General features: G+C 35.9%; 2 protein-coding genes and 2 long non-coding RNA genes across 5 annotated transcripts; 3 read left to right on the top strand and 1 right to left on the bottom strand.

Annotated features, from left to right (window-relative positions):
- The first annotated feature begins 1,269 nt into the window (after positions 1–1,269).
- Positions 1,270–5,240, top strand: LOC113355115. Of its 2 annotated transcripts, XM_026597896.1 has the most exons (8): positions 1,270–1,924; positions 2,048–3,455; positions 3,643–3,644; positions 3,941–4,032; positions 4,117–4,281; positions 4,388–4,483; positions 4,945–5,019; positions 5,177–5,240. In XM_026597896.1, exons 1-5 carry the CDS (start codon positions 1,463–1,465, stop codon positions 4,136–4,138), a joined length of 1,986 nt encoding a protein of 661 aa, XP_026453681.1. In that variant the 5' UTR covers positions 1,270–1,462; the 3' UTR covers positions 4,139–4,281; positions 4,388–4,483; positions 4,945–5,019; positions 5,177–5,240. The 2 variants fall into 2 exon arrangements, with proteins under 2 accessions (XP_026453681.1, XP_026453680.1); XM_026597895.1 differs by having other exon boundaries at positions 1,270–3,455.
- LOC113355116 lies at positions 5,239–5,703 on the top strand. Its single transcript, XR_003362128.1, has 3 exons — positions 5,239–5,337; positions 5,476–5,556; positions 5,655–5,703. It is a non-coding gene; the product is annotated as an uncharacterized LOC113355116 (long non-coding RNA).
- Positions 5,704–7,809: 2,106 nt separating this feature from the next.
- On the top strand, positions 7,810–9,946 carry LOC113358891. Its single transcript, XM_026602609.1, has 3 exons — positions 7,810–8,886; positions 9,311–9,380; positions 9,894–9,946. The coding sequence occupies exons 1-3, from the start codon at positions 7,810–7,812 to the stop codon at positions 9,920–9,922; spliced, it is 1,176 nt and encodes a 391-aa protein (XP_026458394.1). The 3' UTR covers positions 9,923–9,946.
- A 661-nt stretch (positions 9,947–10,607) lies between these two features.
- On the bottom strand, positions 10,608–12,788 carry LOC113360828. Its single transcript, XR_003364815.1, has 5 exons — positions 12,658–12,788; positions 11,854–11,983; positions 11,346–11,763; positions 11,033–11,215; positions 10,608–10,922 (listed from the first exon to the last, which is right to left on the bottom strand). It is a non-coding gene; the product is annotated as an uncharacterized LOC113360828 (long non-coding RNA).
- Positions 12,789–16,363: the final 3,575 nt, after the last annotated feature.

The raw sequence follows: 16,363 nt of genomic DNA on the forward strand, positions 1-16,363 counted from the left end.
TTTCATATTTCTGAACGAATTTCAGATTCAGAAAATCTGAATTCCGATATCTGAATCGGTATCCAGAAAAATGACAACTTTCTCGTTAGAATTAAAAAATTTATTTAATAAAAATACCTCGAATTATAACAGGTGTGAATTATTATTTTATTTAACATACATCTTCCGCGGTTTTTAAATGGCATATTTCAACCGTTATTATATTTTACATATAGTAACCGTGATTTTTTTATGATAATAATCAACCGTTATTATATGTTACATACGATAACCGTGGTACTTAATAATAGATTCTATACGTGATTTTAAATCACAAAATTTAGTCGTCGTATTTAATAACATTATCCATTTGTCATTTATGAAAAATCACACAAGATAAATAACGGTTCGAATGACAGATGAAAACTGTGATAATTCATGTTTTATAACAGACTTTGATCGTCATTTATAGCCCCTTCTGGACTAGTGCTAACGGTGAATATTGGATGCTTTGTTACCAAGGTAACTTAGATTGCAAACCCTGATTTGAGAGACTATATAAAGGATAACTCTAACAACTGGGAAACCTAATCCCCACACCTTCTGTGTGATACTAGTTGTATTTGTTAGAGTCGATTCTCCGTTAACCTACGGTTTCTAACGAGACCCTGTAGATTAACGACTTGAAGACTTCATTGAGATTGTTCCAGGTAACAAAATACCCCTGACTCATGGGACCAAACCACTGATTCACATATTTTTGAATCAGATTTGACTCAAGTCAGGTAATTTCACTCAGATGCAGATGACTATGGTGAGTCGGGAGAAAACACACAAGGGTTACTGTCCTTTACCACATTACAAACCATTGAGCTAATTGCCTCTTTGGTACTTAATTAGCATATATTTCTTAGTATTAGTAGTTAGACCACAAATTGTACATTGAAGGCCTACTTTTATCATTTAACTTACGCCAAATTTTCAATGCCGGACTCAAATATGTGAAATGAATTGTACATGGGCGCATGCAGTTCCGTATTATTGCCGAATCAGGAATTGTTAACAGGATTTTTTAAGCGAATTTCAACTTTTACGAATACTCGCCGAAATGCTAACTGGGCTCCTGAATACTCGTGCTTTTTCTTCTACAGTTTTCTTTGGTCCATAACTCGTACTTTCCGAGTCCAAAAGAATAGGTTTTACAATTATAACCCCGCCGCATGGATGAGGAACCATTAATCGTGATGTTCGTTTCTAAAATTCTCTCTAATGTTTAATAGATCCGCATTTATCGCATCATCATCCGAAGAAGGATATGTACATGCTGCTATTTATATTAGGGAACTTTGGTCTTCTTCTGCAATTTCCTCATTCATCATCAGCTTTTCCGTATAAACCCTAGGCGTCTCCTTTGGTAAGTATCGCCTTTGAGTTTCAGTTAGTATATTCTAATTTATTTTGACACCGACTTGGAGAGTTGATAATGGGTGACAAAGCTAAGAGGTACAGCAGGAGATTAAGAACTAATGTGAATCCTTTAAAATTGAGTCTAAGTAATAAAGCTTTTAATGAGAAAATAAGAAAGAGGCGTACCAGAGAGAGTAAACAGGTGAATAGTAGTAGTGGTAATGGCAATTCAGAAGTTATTATTGATGGTAGTTGCAGCAGCAATAGTGAGGAACATAAAATTATCAGACAGAGTGAGGATAATAAGAAGATGAAGATGGAGAACAATTGGAAGCCAATGGCCAAGTGTAGTGTGGAGAATATTGGTAGTAGTAGCCTCAGCAATAGAGAGGAAAATGATATTATTAAGAAGATGGAGATGAATAACAATTGGAAGCCGATGGCCAAGTGCAGTGCGGAGAATATTGGTAGTAGTAGTAGCCTCAGCAATAGCGAGGAAAACGAAATTGTTAGACATAGTGAGAATAATAAGAAGATGGAGATGAAGATGGGTAACAATTGGAAGCCAATGGCCAAGTGCAGTGTGGAGAATATTGGTAGTAGTAGTAGCCTCAGCAATAGTGAGGAAAATGAAATTATTAGACATAGTGAGAATAATAAGAAGATGAAGATGGATAACAATTGGAAGCCAATGGCCAAGTGCAGTAGTGGCAACAAGGTTCTGAGCAGCAGCAGTATTTTCGATCACTATAGAATAATGCGTGGGATATTGAGTAGGCTCCCTGTCAAATCACTCATGCGATTCAAGTGTGTAAGCAAACATTGGCAGTTCTCAATTTGCCAAGATCAAGGCTTGATTGATTTACACTTCTCTCAGTCAAAGCAACATTGTCCAGATCTCTTTCTTGTTGTTCCTCGTTATACCGTTAATCGCTCTGGAAGATACCCTGCGCGCAGGAATACAAGGGGGTATGCGGGTGCCCGGGAGTGTAAGTATCAACAGTCTTTGTTGCTAGGCAATTTATTTGAAAGTGGAACATCGCCGGCCATTAGAACTACTGTTCGAAAATCAGAGCAAAAGCCATTTCATTATACTAAGATTCTACCACCTGTTAATGGTTTGATTTGCTTTGTTAACCGTCGTTCAGCTGCCGTTTGCATATTAAATCCAAGCACTAGAGAACGAACGCCATGGATCGTTTCTTCGCTTCGTCAAAACAAAAAGTACAATTTCGTTGAAGAATATGCTCGTGCTGTATGGTTACCAACTTACTTCTTTGGATTTGATCCTGCCACCAAACAGCACAAAGTTGTATGCGCTTGGTGTCTACATGGACAAGCGACAGGTTTTTCTGGCATCGACAGTGAAGATGACAAATTTCACTGGACAGGCATTTGTGAGGTCTTGACCGTAGGGGAGAACACTTGGAGAAACATTGATGAGAAGGTTCCATTTACGCACTATCCTGTAGAAGTTTCAATTTGCTCAAATGGTTTCATTTACTGGGGTAGTGGTTTCGTGGGAATCCCTGAAAATTTAAACGCATTTGACGTTGGGCAGGAGAAATTCAAAGTGATTACGGTTCCTCAGCATATCAAAGACAAATGTAAGAATCCACCCGGAGGCCATTGTGGTCCTTATCAGAGTTTAATAGAAGTGGGTGGACATATATCTTTACTACAACGCTGGACTGATAAGGTTGTGAAGCTATGGATTTGCGGTGATGATACTTCTACTGGTAGCTACAGAAAGTGGACTGAAATTACGATGAACTTACCTTTTCAGTGGGGCGACAGGCATGGTAGATTCCCTTACTTCCATGGTGTTGCAGGAGAAGACCGGATTATTATAGAATCCTACCCAACTATGGACAGATTAGATATAAACAAAGTCTGTCTATATTCTTATGATTGGAAAAAGAAGACGTCAACAAAAAAGGCCAAAGATGGTGTGGTTTCGGAGTTAAGTTCGGTTTCCTTATATTCGGGATTAGCTTTTGTTTCCTTATTTAGATCTTTTGCAGAAAGCCTCTGGCCTGTTCGAGACCACCAATTCAGACACCGCCAAAGTGAGTAATTTTCTTATCATGTATCTTTTTTGTTCTTCTCTAGACATCATTAAATTCCCTAAATGTGCGTGATATCTGGTGAATGTTTGCATGGTGCAAATATAAAACTGCCTCAAGTTTGTACAGATCACTGCTAAGTTCGTTGTAGTATGTAGCGGTGACTTTTTAAGAGGTAAAGGAGTTCTAGAAGTGTGAATAACTGAAGCATGAAGATGAAGAACCAGTTGTCCTTTTCCGCAGGCAGTAATGGGACCATGTATGTGGTCCTTAATTACTAAACATGTTTGGTCGATGACGTTTTGTTCAATGAATCTAGTTACAGTGAATATTGATAACAATGTTGCAATTCCCTTTCTTAATATTCCCCGATAATGACCTACTGTAATCAAAACGAATTTCTAGCTAGGGAAAATTCTGCAATATAGTTCACTTATGTGATTTCTAATCTATTTTACTAGAAATTGATATGCTATATTCTTCTACAGACTGAAAAGGCTCGTTTGCGGCTAAATGTTAATGTTACTGCTGCACTGGATTCTGCTCCTGCACCTGCTCCAATTGAATCTTTACGAATATGGTAACATTGTTTTCTTTCAAGAAACTACGAACGAATCTATAACCAGGATTCACGTTGCTATAACTATGTGTAATTTGTTTTCAGTGTCTGCATGAAAGTATCATGAAAGATATATCGTTCCACAAGTACTCTACACCGACATCTATCCAGGCCCAAGCTATGCCAGTTGCTCTTAATGGAAGGGATCTTTTGTGTTGTGCAGAGACTGGGAGTGGTAAAACTGCTGCTTTCGCTATTCCAATGATTCAGGTTTTCATTTTTAGCTTCCCACCTTAGATTGAACTTTTGTCATTTTTGGCATTATTATATTGTTTTATATTGGCATTTTTACACATATATTGTTTCCACTCTGCAGCATTGCCTAGCTCAGCCTTCTGTTCGGCGAGGTGATGGTCCTCTTGCGTTAGTGTTGGCACCTACGAGAGAACATGCCCAACAGATAGAGAAAGAGGTGAGGTTACTGATTATCTACCACAAGATTAGAAATGCTTTCCCAACTGGTCCTTTTGTCTTCTGTGTATTACACAATCAGATTATTTGTATATCGTATGCAGTGTTGCTAAAGTCTGTGAGTTGTCTTTTACTCTTCGAATTGTGACCTCTGCTTGATATTGTTACTATTTTAATTTTTCAACCTATAATAACCAAATTAAGGACATTATTCTTGGGCCGGAACACAACTTCTCTGAAATTTCACTTTTGCACTTTGAAAAAGCCATACAGTTCTGTTTTTATGTTTATGGCACTAAAAAGCCATTATTTTTGTGTATGGCACTTTCTTGTCTCACTAGGTAAACGGTAATTTCTTGTCCACCAAATTTTGTTCAATTTAACTATTTGAGGTCATCTTACCTTCTTTCTAGTTACTTGTCTGATTCGTTCTTGCTCTATGGTTGTTCAATATTTTCTCAGGTTAAGGCCTTCAGTAGATCTCTGGAGTCCTTCAGAACTGCTACTGTTGTGGGTGGAACAAATATGGCAGAGCAGGTAATTTTTGTAGTTTAGGAGTTCGTGTTACATGATTGTCATCATTTGAATTTTTTGATTTAACTGAAGTATAAGGAAATCTCAAACTTAATGTAGCGTAGCATATCAGTGCTACTTATATTTTCTCCATTTTCCTTAATGGTGCATACCATGACAGAAGTCTGAGTTGCGAGCGGGAGTAAATATTGTGGTTGCCACACCTGAAAGATTTATTGACCATTGCAACAAGGGAACACCTGCCTCTCTAGGATCTCATTTGTTGTTATGGATGAGGCTGACATACTGTTGGACATGGGGTTTGAGCCGCAGATAAGAGAGGTGCTTCATGCTCGAAATCCCTTCTTTTATTGTTGCTGGGTTTCTGGTTGTCACATGTCTAGCAATTTCAGTGTTGAAACGTGCATGTGCGTGGTGTAAGCGGACATACTATTTATTGGTTATTTTATTGGCTTTCAGGTGATGCGGAATGTTCCCATAAAGCGCCAAACGTTGCTGTTTAGTGCAACAATGCCAGTAGAAATTGAAGCCCTTGCGCAGGTAAAGTTTTGGATATTACCCTTGTGATCATATCACCATGTATACAATGATTTTCTTCAGAAGTCAATCGTTTGTGCTAATGAGCTTATGCGTTACAGAAGTACCTTAGTGACCCAGTGCAAGTGAAGGTTGGAAAGGTTCAGGGAGTGAGAAGGTTGGCAACGTTGCTCATACTCACGCTCTGTTGTTAGTGCAATTTTTTTTTAATATATATTTTAGTGCATGGTGGTTTTTATAGGTTTTAAGCTGTTCTGTATTTGATTAAATTAGTCTTTTGATTCTACAGGTAATATGGAGGACTTGCATTAAATTATGATTCAGATTATACCATGGGAAAACATGAGAAGGAGACAAAATGGATGCCTGGGTTGCCAAAACAGCCAAATGGATGAATGATAATTAGGTCGATGTAATAGTGAGTTATTCAGACGATGAACATATTTATTTGTTGTGGATGATATTTTGTGTTCTCTTAATTGTATTCTTCCGGCTTTATTTTGCTAAAAAACAAATTCTCTGGAAACACTGTGCAAGTTTACTGTCTCTGTACATAGTGGGAAGAGTCATTTTGCTTTCCTGTGTTATGAAGGTTTTGCTCAAACATCTGGGAAACAATTTTTATCTGTAAATGCTCTACATATTTGGCAAGAGGGTGCTTCTAGCTCAGTGGATAGAGCGCCTGTTTTCCTAAGTTTTGATATAAAGTAATCTAATTACTGACATTATGTAAGATGATTGAGCAAGTAATTTAATTACGTGCACTATTATCACGGTTTAATTAAAAGATGCACACAGATTCAGTGGAACTTGGTAGTCTACCCACACCTAACAAAACCATCCATGAGCACTCTAATCGGTTGCACGTTCTCTTTTGCCGTACAGCAAAAAATGGACCCTCGTTCAGTTCACGTTTCAAGACCTATGTTCGAATTAGGGCCGCACAAAACCGACTCAACCCACCAACCCAACCCATATCCTCCCGAAATTACCCGTACCTGACGGAACCCATCTGGGAGCGGGTTGGTTATGGTGTTTCTAATTTAATTCTAACCCTTAGGTTACCTATCCTAGATTTTCTTTTTGAAGCATAAAATTTATTAAACTATTAAGGAACTATTACAGTAGGGTATATAATACCCCAATATTCATCAATTACAACAATTAGATTGGTAAGCCATGAATCTAAAATATCATGATACTGGAGTAGAATAGCAGTCTTCGAATCGGAGTTGCAGCGAGTGCGGGTGTTGGTGTCGAAGGTCGAAAGGCCTCCGGTCAGTGCTTTCCACACAAAAAGTTGTACTTTTGATGAACACAACAGTGTCCATAGGATTTCAGTTGGTGATAGAGTTCTTCGATACAATTGGTTGAAGTTGCTAGTCATGTTTTCGTATCTCAATGTTGCGGTGAGCTTCACAAGTGATCGTCCGCTCCTTTGATGGGTTGGAGGTGGTTTTTCATGGGTACCAGATTCCAACCCATCCATATACAATTATTAATTGTGTAGTTTTGTAACTTTAATAGATTCCTAAAGGGCAAGACTGATATGACACGACTAATTAAAAAGCAGGGTCGTAGGCCTAGGCTAATTTTTAGGCTCTATCGCTTGATGTAAGATATTTCTTAGATTTTTAAATTTATTTAAACATACCTTTTGATCAAATATGATATTCAACAACAACAAAAAAAAATTTATTGTCAGGTGACTCAAATCCATTAATTGCTCGAGTAATTAATCTCTGCATTTGTGTTGATTGTATTTCTTTTTAATATGTTTAAGTATATTATATCGAATAATATTAGAAGTTACAGAAGAATAAACGTAATTACAAATCATACAACTAAAACCATTCAAAGAGATTGATCCGCAGCTGTAGGCCGGGATGATACCCAGTCATTGTTTATGTTTATCTAAATTTAAAATACATGATCTAACCTTGATTATTAGGCATGAATTTTAGGAAAAGGGTCTTAATTACACTGACATATGAAAATTACAACAAATAAAGGTCTAAGAGTGTCCACAATCATACGAGCAAACTAAAAAAAAAAACCAAACAAAATAGTTAGGTTTAGTGGTGTTCAAACGTAACGGGTATAGAGCAAATTATACTCAAGCACAGGTTTAATATACACCTCAAAATTGAGCGAACATATAATCTCCGTCTCACCGACAGGCGAAGGTATTGGATACACCTAACTTATATAATAACTTATAATTCTAGGGTTACGGTCTCAGATTGTGCACTAAAGATGGGTAAGTCAACGTCCGGCAGTGGCGATTCATCATCTCTCCTTATGCCTGGGGTTAAATCAGATGATCGATCTAGAGAGAGGAAACCCCGCAGAATCAGATGTCCTGCTATCGCTAAAACACCAGATGAACTTGAGGCATCCTTCATACAACTATGCGCTGCTTATAGCGAAGCAGCAGCTCATAATAAGGAGGAGGGTGAATTCGTTGATTGTGAAAAGAAACTTATTAAGGTAATCAGAGGTTTTAGAAATCTCAAATTAATTTATAGTAATGTTCGTCAATTTTTTCCTCAGGTTTTAGATCTTAAGAAGGTTGTTCCATTGATGATTGATTTATTGAAATATGATAAATGCGGGAAGCATTTAGCTAGTTGTATTCTTATTACTTTCGAAGAGCTAACTCATGTGGCATTTCAAGTTCCTAGTCAAGAGATACAAGTTGGCAAATTGGTTAAATCTCTAGTTGAAATGGAAGCCTTGGAAGTATTTGTTTCTACTCTTGGTAAGTTTTCTGAAGACGATGATTTAAGAGTAGTACAAACTATTGCGCCGATGATTTTTCAAGGAAGAGCAGCTGTAGCAAAAACCGCGAGCAGTTTCAGGGAACTGATTATTTGGGTATCAGCAGCAATAAGAGGTACCAAATGGGATGCAAAAGTGTGTGCTGTGGGTTTTTTACATACTCTTTTGATGAATTATACGGAAAATAGACTTCTATTGGGAAGGGACACCCTACCTGCTGTTGTAGATGCTCTTTCATCTCTTATTATGAGTCCTGAAGAAGAAAAAACAGAAAAACAAAAAAGAAAAGAAGAAGAAGACCTGCCTTGGACTTTGTTTGGTTGTTTATTTTTTCTATTAGAATATCCGGACAACAAAGTGCATTTTGTCAATGCTGGAGGAATCGAGGCAATGATTAAAATTTTACAGGACGAGAAGAAATTGGGTGATTATATTTATGGATCTGCGATTGTGGCACTTGATATAGTGAAAGATTGTCTTGCTGCTTCTGACAAGTTTGAGAATGATGATTTGGGATTGGGCATTGCAATATTCCCTGCTTCCATGGATATGGTAAGTCTCTTAAATTTAATACATGTCTGAAGAATTCTTTTAAGTATAAATAATTAGGTTGTGAATAATTCTGCCTATTACGTTATGGTAATTAGAAGGTTCTGAACAATGTAATTGCATTGCGAAGCATGGACATTGCAAGGTTAGTAACACTAGCCAAAAATATATGGCAAATGGAATTATTATCCATCACCTTCCTTTAGTTAGAGAAAATGATTTGTGGAAGGGTTTAAACTAGCATTCTAGGATTTTGGTATGCATATGATTTTGTGGCTTATGCTGCTGGAAGTTTTATAAGTACTAACTGGAAACATGTATGATCTTGTATAAGATTGTTTTTCCTGCAACTTATGATGTAAATGTTTTTAATCTTTATAAGAAATATATCTAGTATTCACAAGATTTACTTTGGTTACTTTCTCAGATTCTGAGCACTATGCATTGTAAAGAAGAAATTGAAGAACGTCTTATATCTCTAATCGAATCATTAACTGGTAAGGCAAGCAAAATTTGTAGCTTAACTGACTTATTGATGTTTTTTTTGTCTGTTGGTTAGTCTTTGGGTGCCTAGATTTCCGAAATATAGTTGCGTGTCTTAAAGATTCTTGTTTTAGTCCATGGTCTCTTCCTTTCTGGATACCTTGTTGCCAATTTAAAGGATAAATCAGGGGTCAGACACATTGACGTCTCAGAAAAAAGATGTTATGTTTGGGCGTTTAGGCCTGGATTATGAGAGCATCCCTTTGAATCCTACATCCTTGCCATAAATCTATATGTCGCTTTCTCTAAGTTTCTAAACAATCTGTCAGGCCTTAGTAATATGAACATTGAGATGCAGGTATATAACAGATTAAGAAATTTTTGGGGAACAATGACCTAATGGCCCATCACACTTTAGCCAACTCCCCTCTCAAGATTTAATAGGCTCGTCAAACCTTTATTTTATTTTTTAATTATTAAGGTTGCTTCAGGTTTTCCGAATAAGTTGGATGAACTCCCTTGTCAAGGTGTAACTTCTGGAGAAATATATCTTTGACCAAAGCTTCTTCACATCGAAACACAAAGAAATTGGAGTCCTTAAGAAGAAAACAAGATGATTCTCAAATTATTACTGTGTACATGGACTGATTGCGGTACGCAACTGCTTTTTATCTACTCAATTCAGTCCGCAATCTGTAAGATTTTTCCATGATGGGGAGTGTCTTCTCATCTTCTCTGGAAGTCGTGTGATATTCTTGGCGGGGTATTTATAAAAAGTTAACAATAAACCCAAAGAGTTGAAGGACTTATAAATCTTTTATCTTATGAACCCACAGAATTGAAGGACTTATAAGTCTTTTTATCTTATACTAACGGTGTAAAAAAGGTGGATAACCACCGTTGGCCGTTTTTTCAATAAAACGGTCAAAATCGGCCTAGATTTGTAAATTTTAAAAAAACGGGCCTATGATTATAACCCTGGAAAAAAACAGGCCTATATCTGTTTTCACCCGATAAAAAAGGATGGTATGTAATGAGATTTCTAATCTGTCCGACGACAACAAAAATCTAGCTCTTCAGCTGACAGTCGGCACTTATGACTTGTCGTTGCTGCTTGCATAAAGAACAAAAATCCCATTACAATCCTATTTGATTTCAAGAGAACATTAAAGGAGACGCATAGGGAGGTGAAAGTGAAGAAATATCTAGTTGTGATAGACAATTTAATTAATTAAGGCACTCAACATAATTTCTGTATCATTAATCGGAACCCTGAATAGCACCATACCATCCATCATGAAATGTAGAAATTAACTTAGCCCTCTCTCATAGTTCAGGGGGTATTTACTGCAGCCTTAACCCCACGAACCCAACTAGACCAGAGCGAAATCTCCAGTCAAAACAACTAGACTAATCTCCTCCAACTCAACTGACACTCAAACGTTAACAGCTTAACATGACTGACTCACTTTGACAACAATCCACCCATAATTCTCGTTGACAAGCAAACAAAATGCTCCTCCACCTTCACCTCCTTCAGATAGCATAACCATCACCTACACAAGAATAATTTGTTTTTCTGAGATTTCAAGAAATTGCATATACAAAAATAATTAGATAAAAAAATTCAAACAAAACATGGGGGCAATTGACAAACCGTTCATACCTATGGATTGTAAAACATTGATAGATAAGGGCTGAAGTAGTCGTCAAATGACATGCCCTTTTTTGCATGCAGCTGACGCTTTAATTCAACGTAATGTAGTCGCAAACAATTGTAAGAGTGCATCACGAGGTGAGGAAATCTATCATAAAAATAACCATAGCAGTTGGGCTCACCAATTTGTTTCTACATAAGAACAAGAGATCGAATTAACAGATTTAACAACTGACCATTAACGCTAGTAATACTTTATCACCTCATAAAAAATGAAGAAGAAAATGGTATTACTCAAGTAGTATGAAGTCTAAACTTTTACCTTTTCATCATCTGAATATGTGTCATAGTGGGTGTGTGTATTGCGGCTGGTTTTTATTACAGCAATCGGACTATCCAAATCTTCTGCAAAGAACCATTGTCGGCATGCATTTGCTTGAATTGTTGGGTGAAGATAAAAAAAACCAATCACTCCCATCACGATTGCGAACATTTAGCTTCTTCAAGTCACGGATGAAGTTTCGGATTGGATTTTTGAAATTGTCCCCCTCTGCTCTTTTAGGATCGGTGTAAAGCATACAAATAAAATTGTCTAAAGTTGATAAAAACCTCAAACATTTTTCAGAATTCCAGAATTTTGGGTGATCCAAAATCAAATGCGGGGACAAAAAATAAATATCCTGAGTCGATCCGACAATTTCACCCACTGCTCCTCTGTTAGATATGCTATCTCAAGTCCCCTAATAACAATAAAACACATAAAGTAATTAGTTTTAAATTAATTTAAAAACAGAGAATTATAACAAGAATCAAAAAAAAATGGAGTTAACCGATAATCATTCCGGATTTTATGAATTAGATCTTCCGCTTCCACGCATTTGAAGCTGCCATCCCTTTTTAAATACTCTTCAACAATATTCGCATAAGATCTCAAATCAGTAATGAGATTGTCTCTATCAGCTGTAAGAAATAATATGAAATAACAACTTAGTTTAACTGCCAATGCAAGGATAGTGAAAGTGCAAATCATGATGAAAGGACATAACTATCATACAAAATAGACATTTCTTTGTTCAATCTTCTGTTTCTTTTATCTCTCAAATCTTTACCATATGATGAGTAAATCTGCATATCCATAGTTTGCATTGGAACAAAAGCTAGAATTATTCAAAGGTTAAAGTGCAAATCATGATGAAAGGAAATCATCAAACATAATTATATTAACAGTACGCAAGCTATTTATCATTAACAGACAACTAATGTGTAATAGGCCGAGCTCTTTGATCCAAAATATCATTTCGTCGATATGTTCAGGATGTACTATATTTGCAAATTTTACTTTATCGCTAATTAAGTTAACATTTTTGTAAAATCTTTCTAGTATATAAATTCCTTTGTCAATTGTCATCAATTTTCGGAGTAAAGAAGGGTACGATGATAGTAATTTAAGGAACGCACACTTAAGGATAATTACGAAAAGACAGCTAAAATCTGCTTCAACAAATCCATTAAGAGTTGACGTATAAGTATGCGCACAGTCCCCATCGTAGCCGGACGTGACAATGTGAGTATCAATAATATATATAAAAAAAATCGAATAAAAATGGCTAGCACTTTAAGAAACAGAAAATTACCCATTCTTCTTGTGTTTCCCTTTAACTTCACAATGAGTTGATGAGGTGATTTTGAAAGTTGTCTTCTATTAATAGCGAGATCTCTATTATAGAGAGGATCTAGATTGTACCGGAAGTTGTTCCCATGTCCATGTTAATGACCATATACGTTAGGTTGTTGATTTTGGGGAAGGGCATGGGCTGGAGGGTTATGAGGATTCAGTTGGATTCCAATATTCTCTAAAATCAAATTTCCATGAGCTTCATCGCGATGCCTAACGCAGTTAAACCTTCTAGAAATTGTCTACAAAAAAAAAAAAGATCAATAAGAATAAACCTTATAGTATTAGAGTAATCAGAAGTAAAAGATTTAGGGAAAGATAAATAAAGAACGAGAACTTACATTAAGATCTCAATTAGCACAGAGGATGGAAGATTCCCCTGAACCAAAGCTACATTACTCTCTAACTCAAAAAGATTTATGTCATAGCATTCATAGACCCTGTTATCTTCTACATCATAACCTAAGAATAACAAAATGTTGGGATGAACAATTACGCTACTACTTCTATCATCTTCTCTTGGATTTTTCACTGTTTTATCATTACAACTACACAAGTTCTTCCTCCCAAATTAGCTCTGTATCAGGTTTCATCTCCAACTATGTGCATTCTATGTTGATCTCTTGTTAGTATCTCGTTAAGTATGTTCATGGTGTAATAAGAAGATTTTGATGAGGAGGAAAGTTGATAACAAGATTTTGTTTGATGAAGAAGATTTTGATGAGGAGGAAAGTTGATGAGAAGATTTTGTTCAGGAATGGTGTTTTGAGAAGAAGATTTTCATGAGGAGGTACGATGAACTGTGTCTGGGTACAAGGAAAGAGAATTGTTGTTGTGAATTAAATAAAGAAGAGGAGAGGTAATGGCACGGCCAGTGAACATTGCTGGGTCGAATCTACTCTAATTGTCCGAGTCACAGTACACCAGTGAAGCACGGACACACCGGTATTGGCATCGTGTTCGTGTCAGACGCGCGACGGACGCACGACACACTGGGACACCGACACAACACACGTGAAAAAATCTATACTCCATTTTAGTAGTTTGGTGACCTAGTTTGTCAAGAAAATCAGTATAATAGTTAATTTTTCTATATGTGAACTAACCTAACGGCATAAAATTGAGTTTTTTTCATGTACTTGCATGATTAATGTATTTGATATACTATAACACTATGATCTTAGTATATATAAACCATTTTATTAATATATATATATATATATATAGAGACGTGTCTGTGTCCCGATGATTTTGGATTTTTGTTAATCCCTGTATCCGTGCCGTATCCGTGTCCCGTATCAGTATCCGTGCTTCCCAGCAGTACACTTTCTTTACTTTGTTTCAAAAATTTCTTGTGTGGGTCTAACCACAGATCCAAGCGTCCTTTGGATTTAAACCTTTAAACCACGAAGCATTAACAAATCTTTTTGTATAACGAATTTTCTATGCGGCATCTATATATTAATATTTTTGTGTATGATAATATATTTTACTAGTTATTTTTGTTCATTATGATTTTTTGGGTGCCAAATTTTCATTTTATTTACTGCTTGTGATGTTTGTTTTTATAGTTTGGATTTTTGTCTAAATTTTAGATATTTGGTAACTTTTCCGGTGCGATACATGACCAGTTTGATAACACATAGAATGCTAGAAGAGGAATGGGTTTGATAAGAAAATTTTATGTGGGAATAAACATAATTGCATAGAGGATTTAAGATAGTCAGAGAATTTTCAACTACTTTCACCTTAATAAAGTAGAGACAGTATTTTCTCCTTCTCAAAAAACTTGTTGTAAACCTCAACGCCGTCCTTGAGTAAAATGATGTGCTACTTTCACCTTAATAAAGCAGAGAAATATTTTCATCTTCTCAAATAACTTGTTATAACCTCAAGGCTGGCCTTGAGTAAAATGATGATCAAAAAAAAATCAAATATGTTACCTCGTGTAACATTAATTTTTGAATGTTGACAACGAGCAAGAAGTTAAGAGAAAACTTTTGTTCTCCGTGATTATAAAGAAACTACATAGAAATTGATTATAACAAATTACAGATACTTCTAATCCTATTGAGATTTATTTATTGGTTATCAGCCAAATCATTTATTGATTGATATATTATGATTTTATTATTGATTGGTATTTATTGTTATAGCTAGTTACTTCTAAGGCCAAGGAATATGTTCCGCCATTTTGCTTGGCTATTGCTTAATTATATCCCGATAAAAAAATAAGATTATTGCAACCACTACAACTCTCATGTTTTTTGCTTAAAAAAACAGAAACTGAGTCTCTGTCTAAACCGTGGAATACTGAAACTCGTATAGAAACAGAGTTTCCTTTCAAACAATTTCTCTATAGGTCAAAGGTTGACCTTGACCACATGGAAACTGAGTTTTTGTATTCTATGTGAAAACCAGGAGAAATACGATTCTTTTATTTCACCTTCACTTCTTATTTCTTTCACTCCCAACCTTCTTTATTCCCTATCCCCCTCAGATTTGTCGATGGATTATGAAACTTATTTTGCTTCCACATGAGGTCAGGCATCTTTAATGATTTGAGTCATTTTTCACCGGTTGTTGAACTTTTGTTGTCAATAATCTTCAAATGTTCGTGGTTTCTGAATCTTGTTTTTAGGAGTATTTTTAATGTCTACAGCCAACATAAGATAACCGAGCGAAGAAGGTTTTGATTCATGGCCGACGGGTCGATTAATTGGATGAATCACAAAGACTGAAAGGAAGGGGTACATAACATGATACATGTGTCTATTCAACAGTTGTAGTTCGTAACCAAACAGAAAAGTACCATATCTTTAAAACAACATGGACATCGTGGTTAAACCAACGATGAGAGAATACGGAAGAGGTGGCATATGTAAAAGACATCCTCGAAATATGCAGATTATTTTTTGATCCATTTGGAGAAAACGCCCTGTATTTGGAGAATAGTATCTCAAACAAGTTGCTGAAATCACAGTTATACCTAGAGATCCGCCTGACACACTGGTAGACATCGAAACCGTGTACTTGTACACCACTCAACGTATACCTTAACTTACAGAGAGGTATATGATTGAGAGTATATGGAATGGTGGAAATGAATGTATGTTGGAAATTTTTCCGACATTGTTGAGCATTAAGGAAATAGAGATATTTATGGTGCGCAAGATCTCAACCTTTTTTTTTACTAAATAGTCAAGATCCCCATCAAAGCATGATAACATATGAACATAGTTCTGCTTAGATCTTATCCAATGGTTGATGTTCTTATTTTATATATGTCAATATTATCTTAACTTTCTTTTAGTCTAAGTTCCCCCTATATAGATATAAATTCCTAAATATTGGGAACTAAAAAAATTCATCTCCAACCCAAATCACTTTTAATCATTTTGTTTCTTAAGTGTCATTTAATAAGTGGTTAATAATCATTCTATTTTTATTTCATAACTTATTTCACTAACATAAAAATGACTAGGATAGGAATACATCGTAAATGTGGATGTCTAAAACTAGACATTCACCTAGACAATCTCTTCCCAAATTTAAGCCACGTCACTCCACATTCATTTAACAAGTTAGGGTTGGAGAAGGATTTTAAAGGAAATTAATGTGTATTCTATGTGGATATAGATATTTATCCCCACAAACATTCAATT

Source organism: Papaver somniferum, chromosome 3 (assembly GCF_003573695.1).
Source record: "Papaver somniferum cultivar HN1 chromosome 3, ASM357369v1, whole genome shotgun sequence".
Lineage (NCBI taxonomy): Eukaryota > Viridiplantae > Streptophyta > Magnoliopsida > Ranunculales > Papaveraceae > Papaver > Papaver somniferum.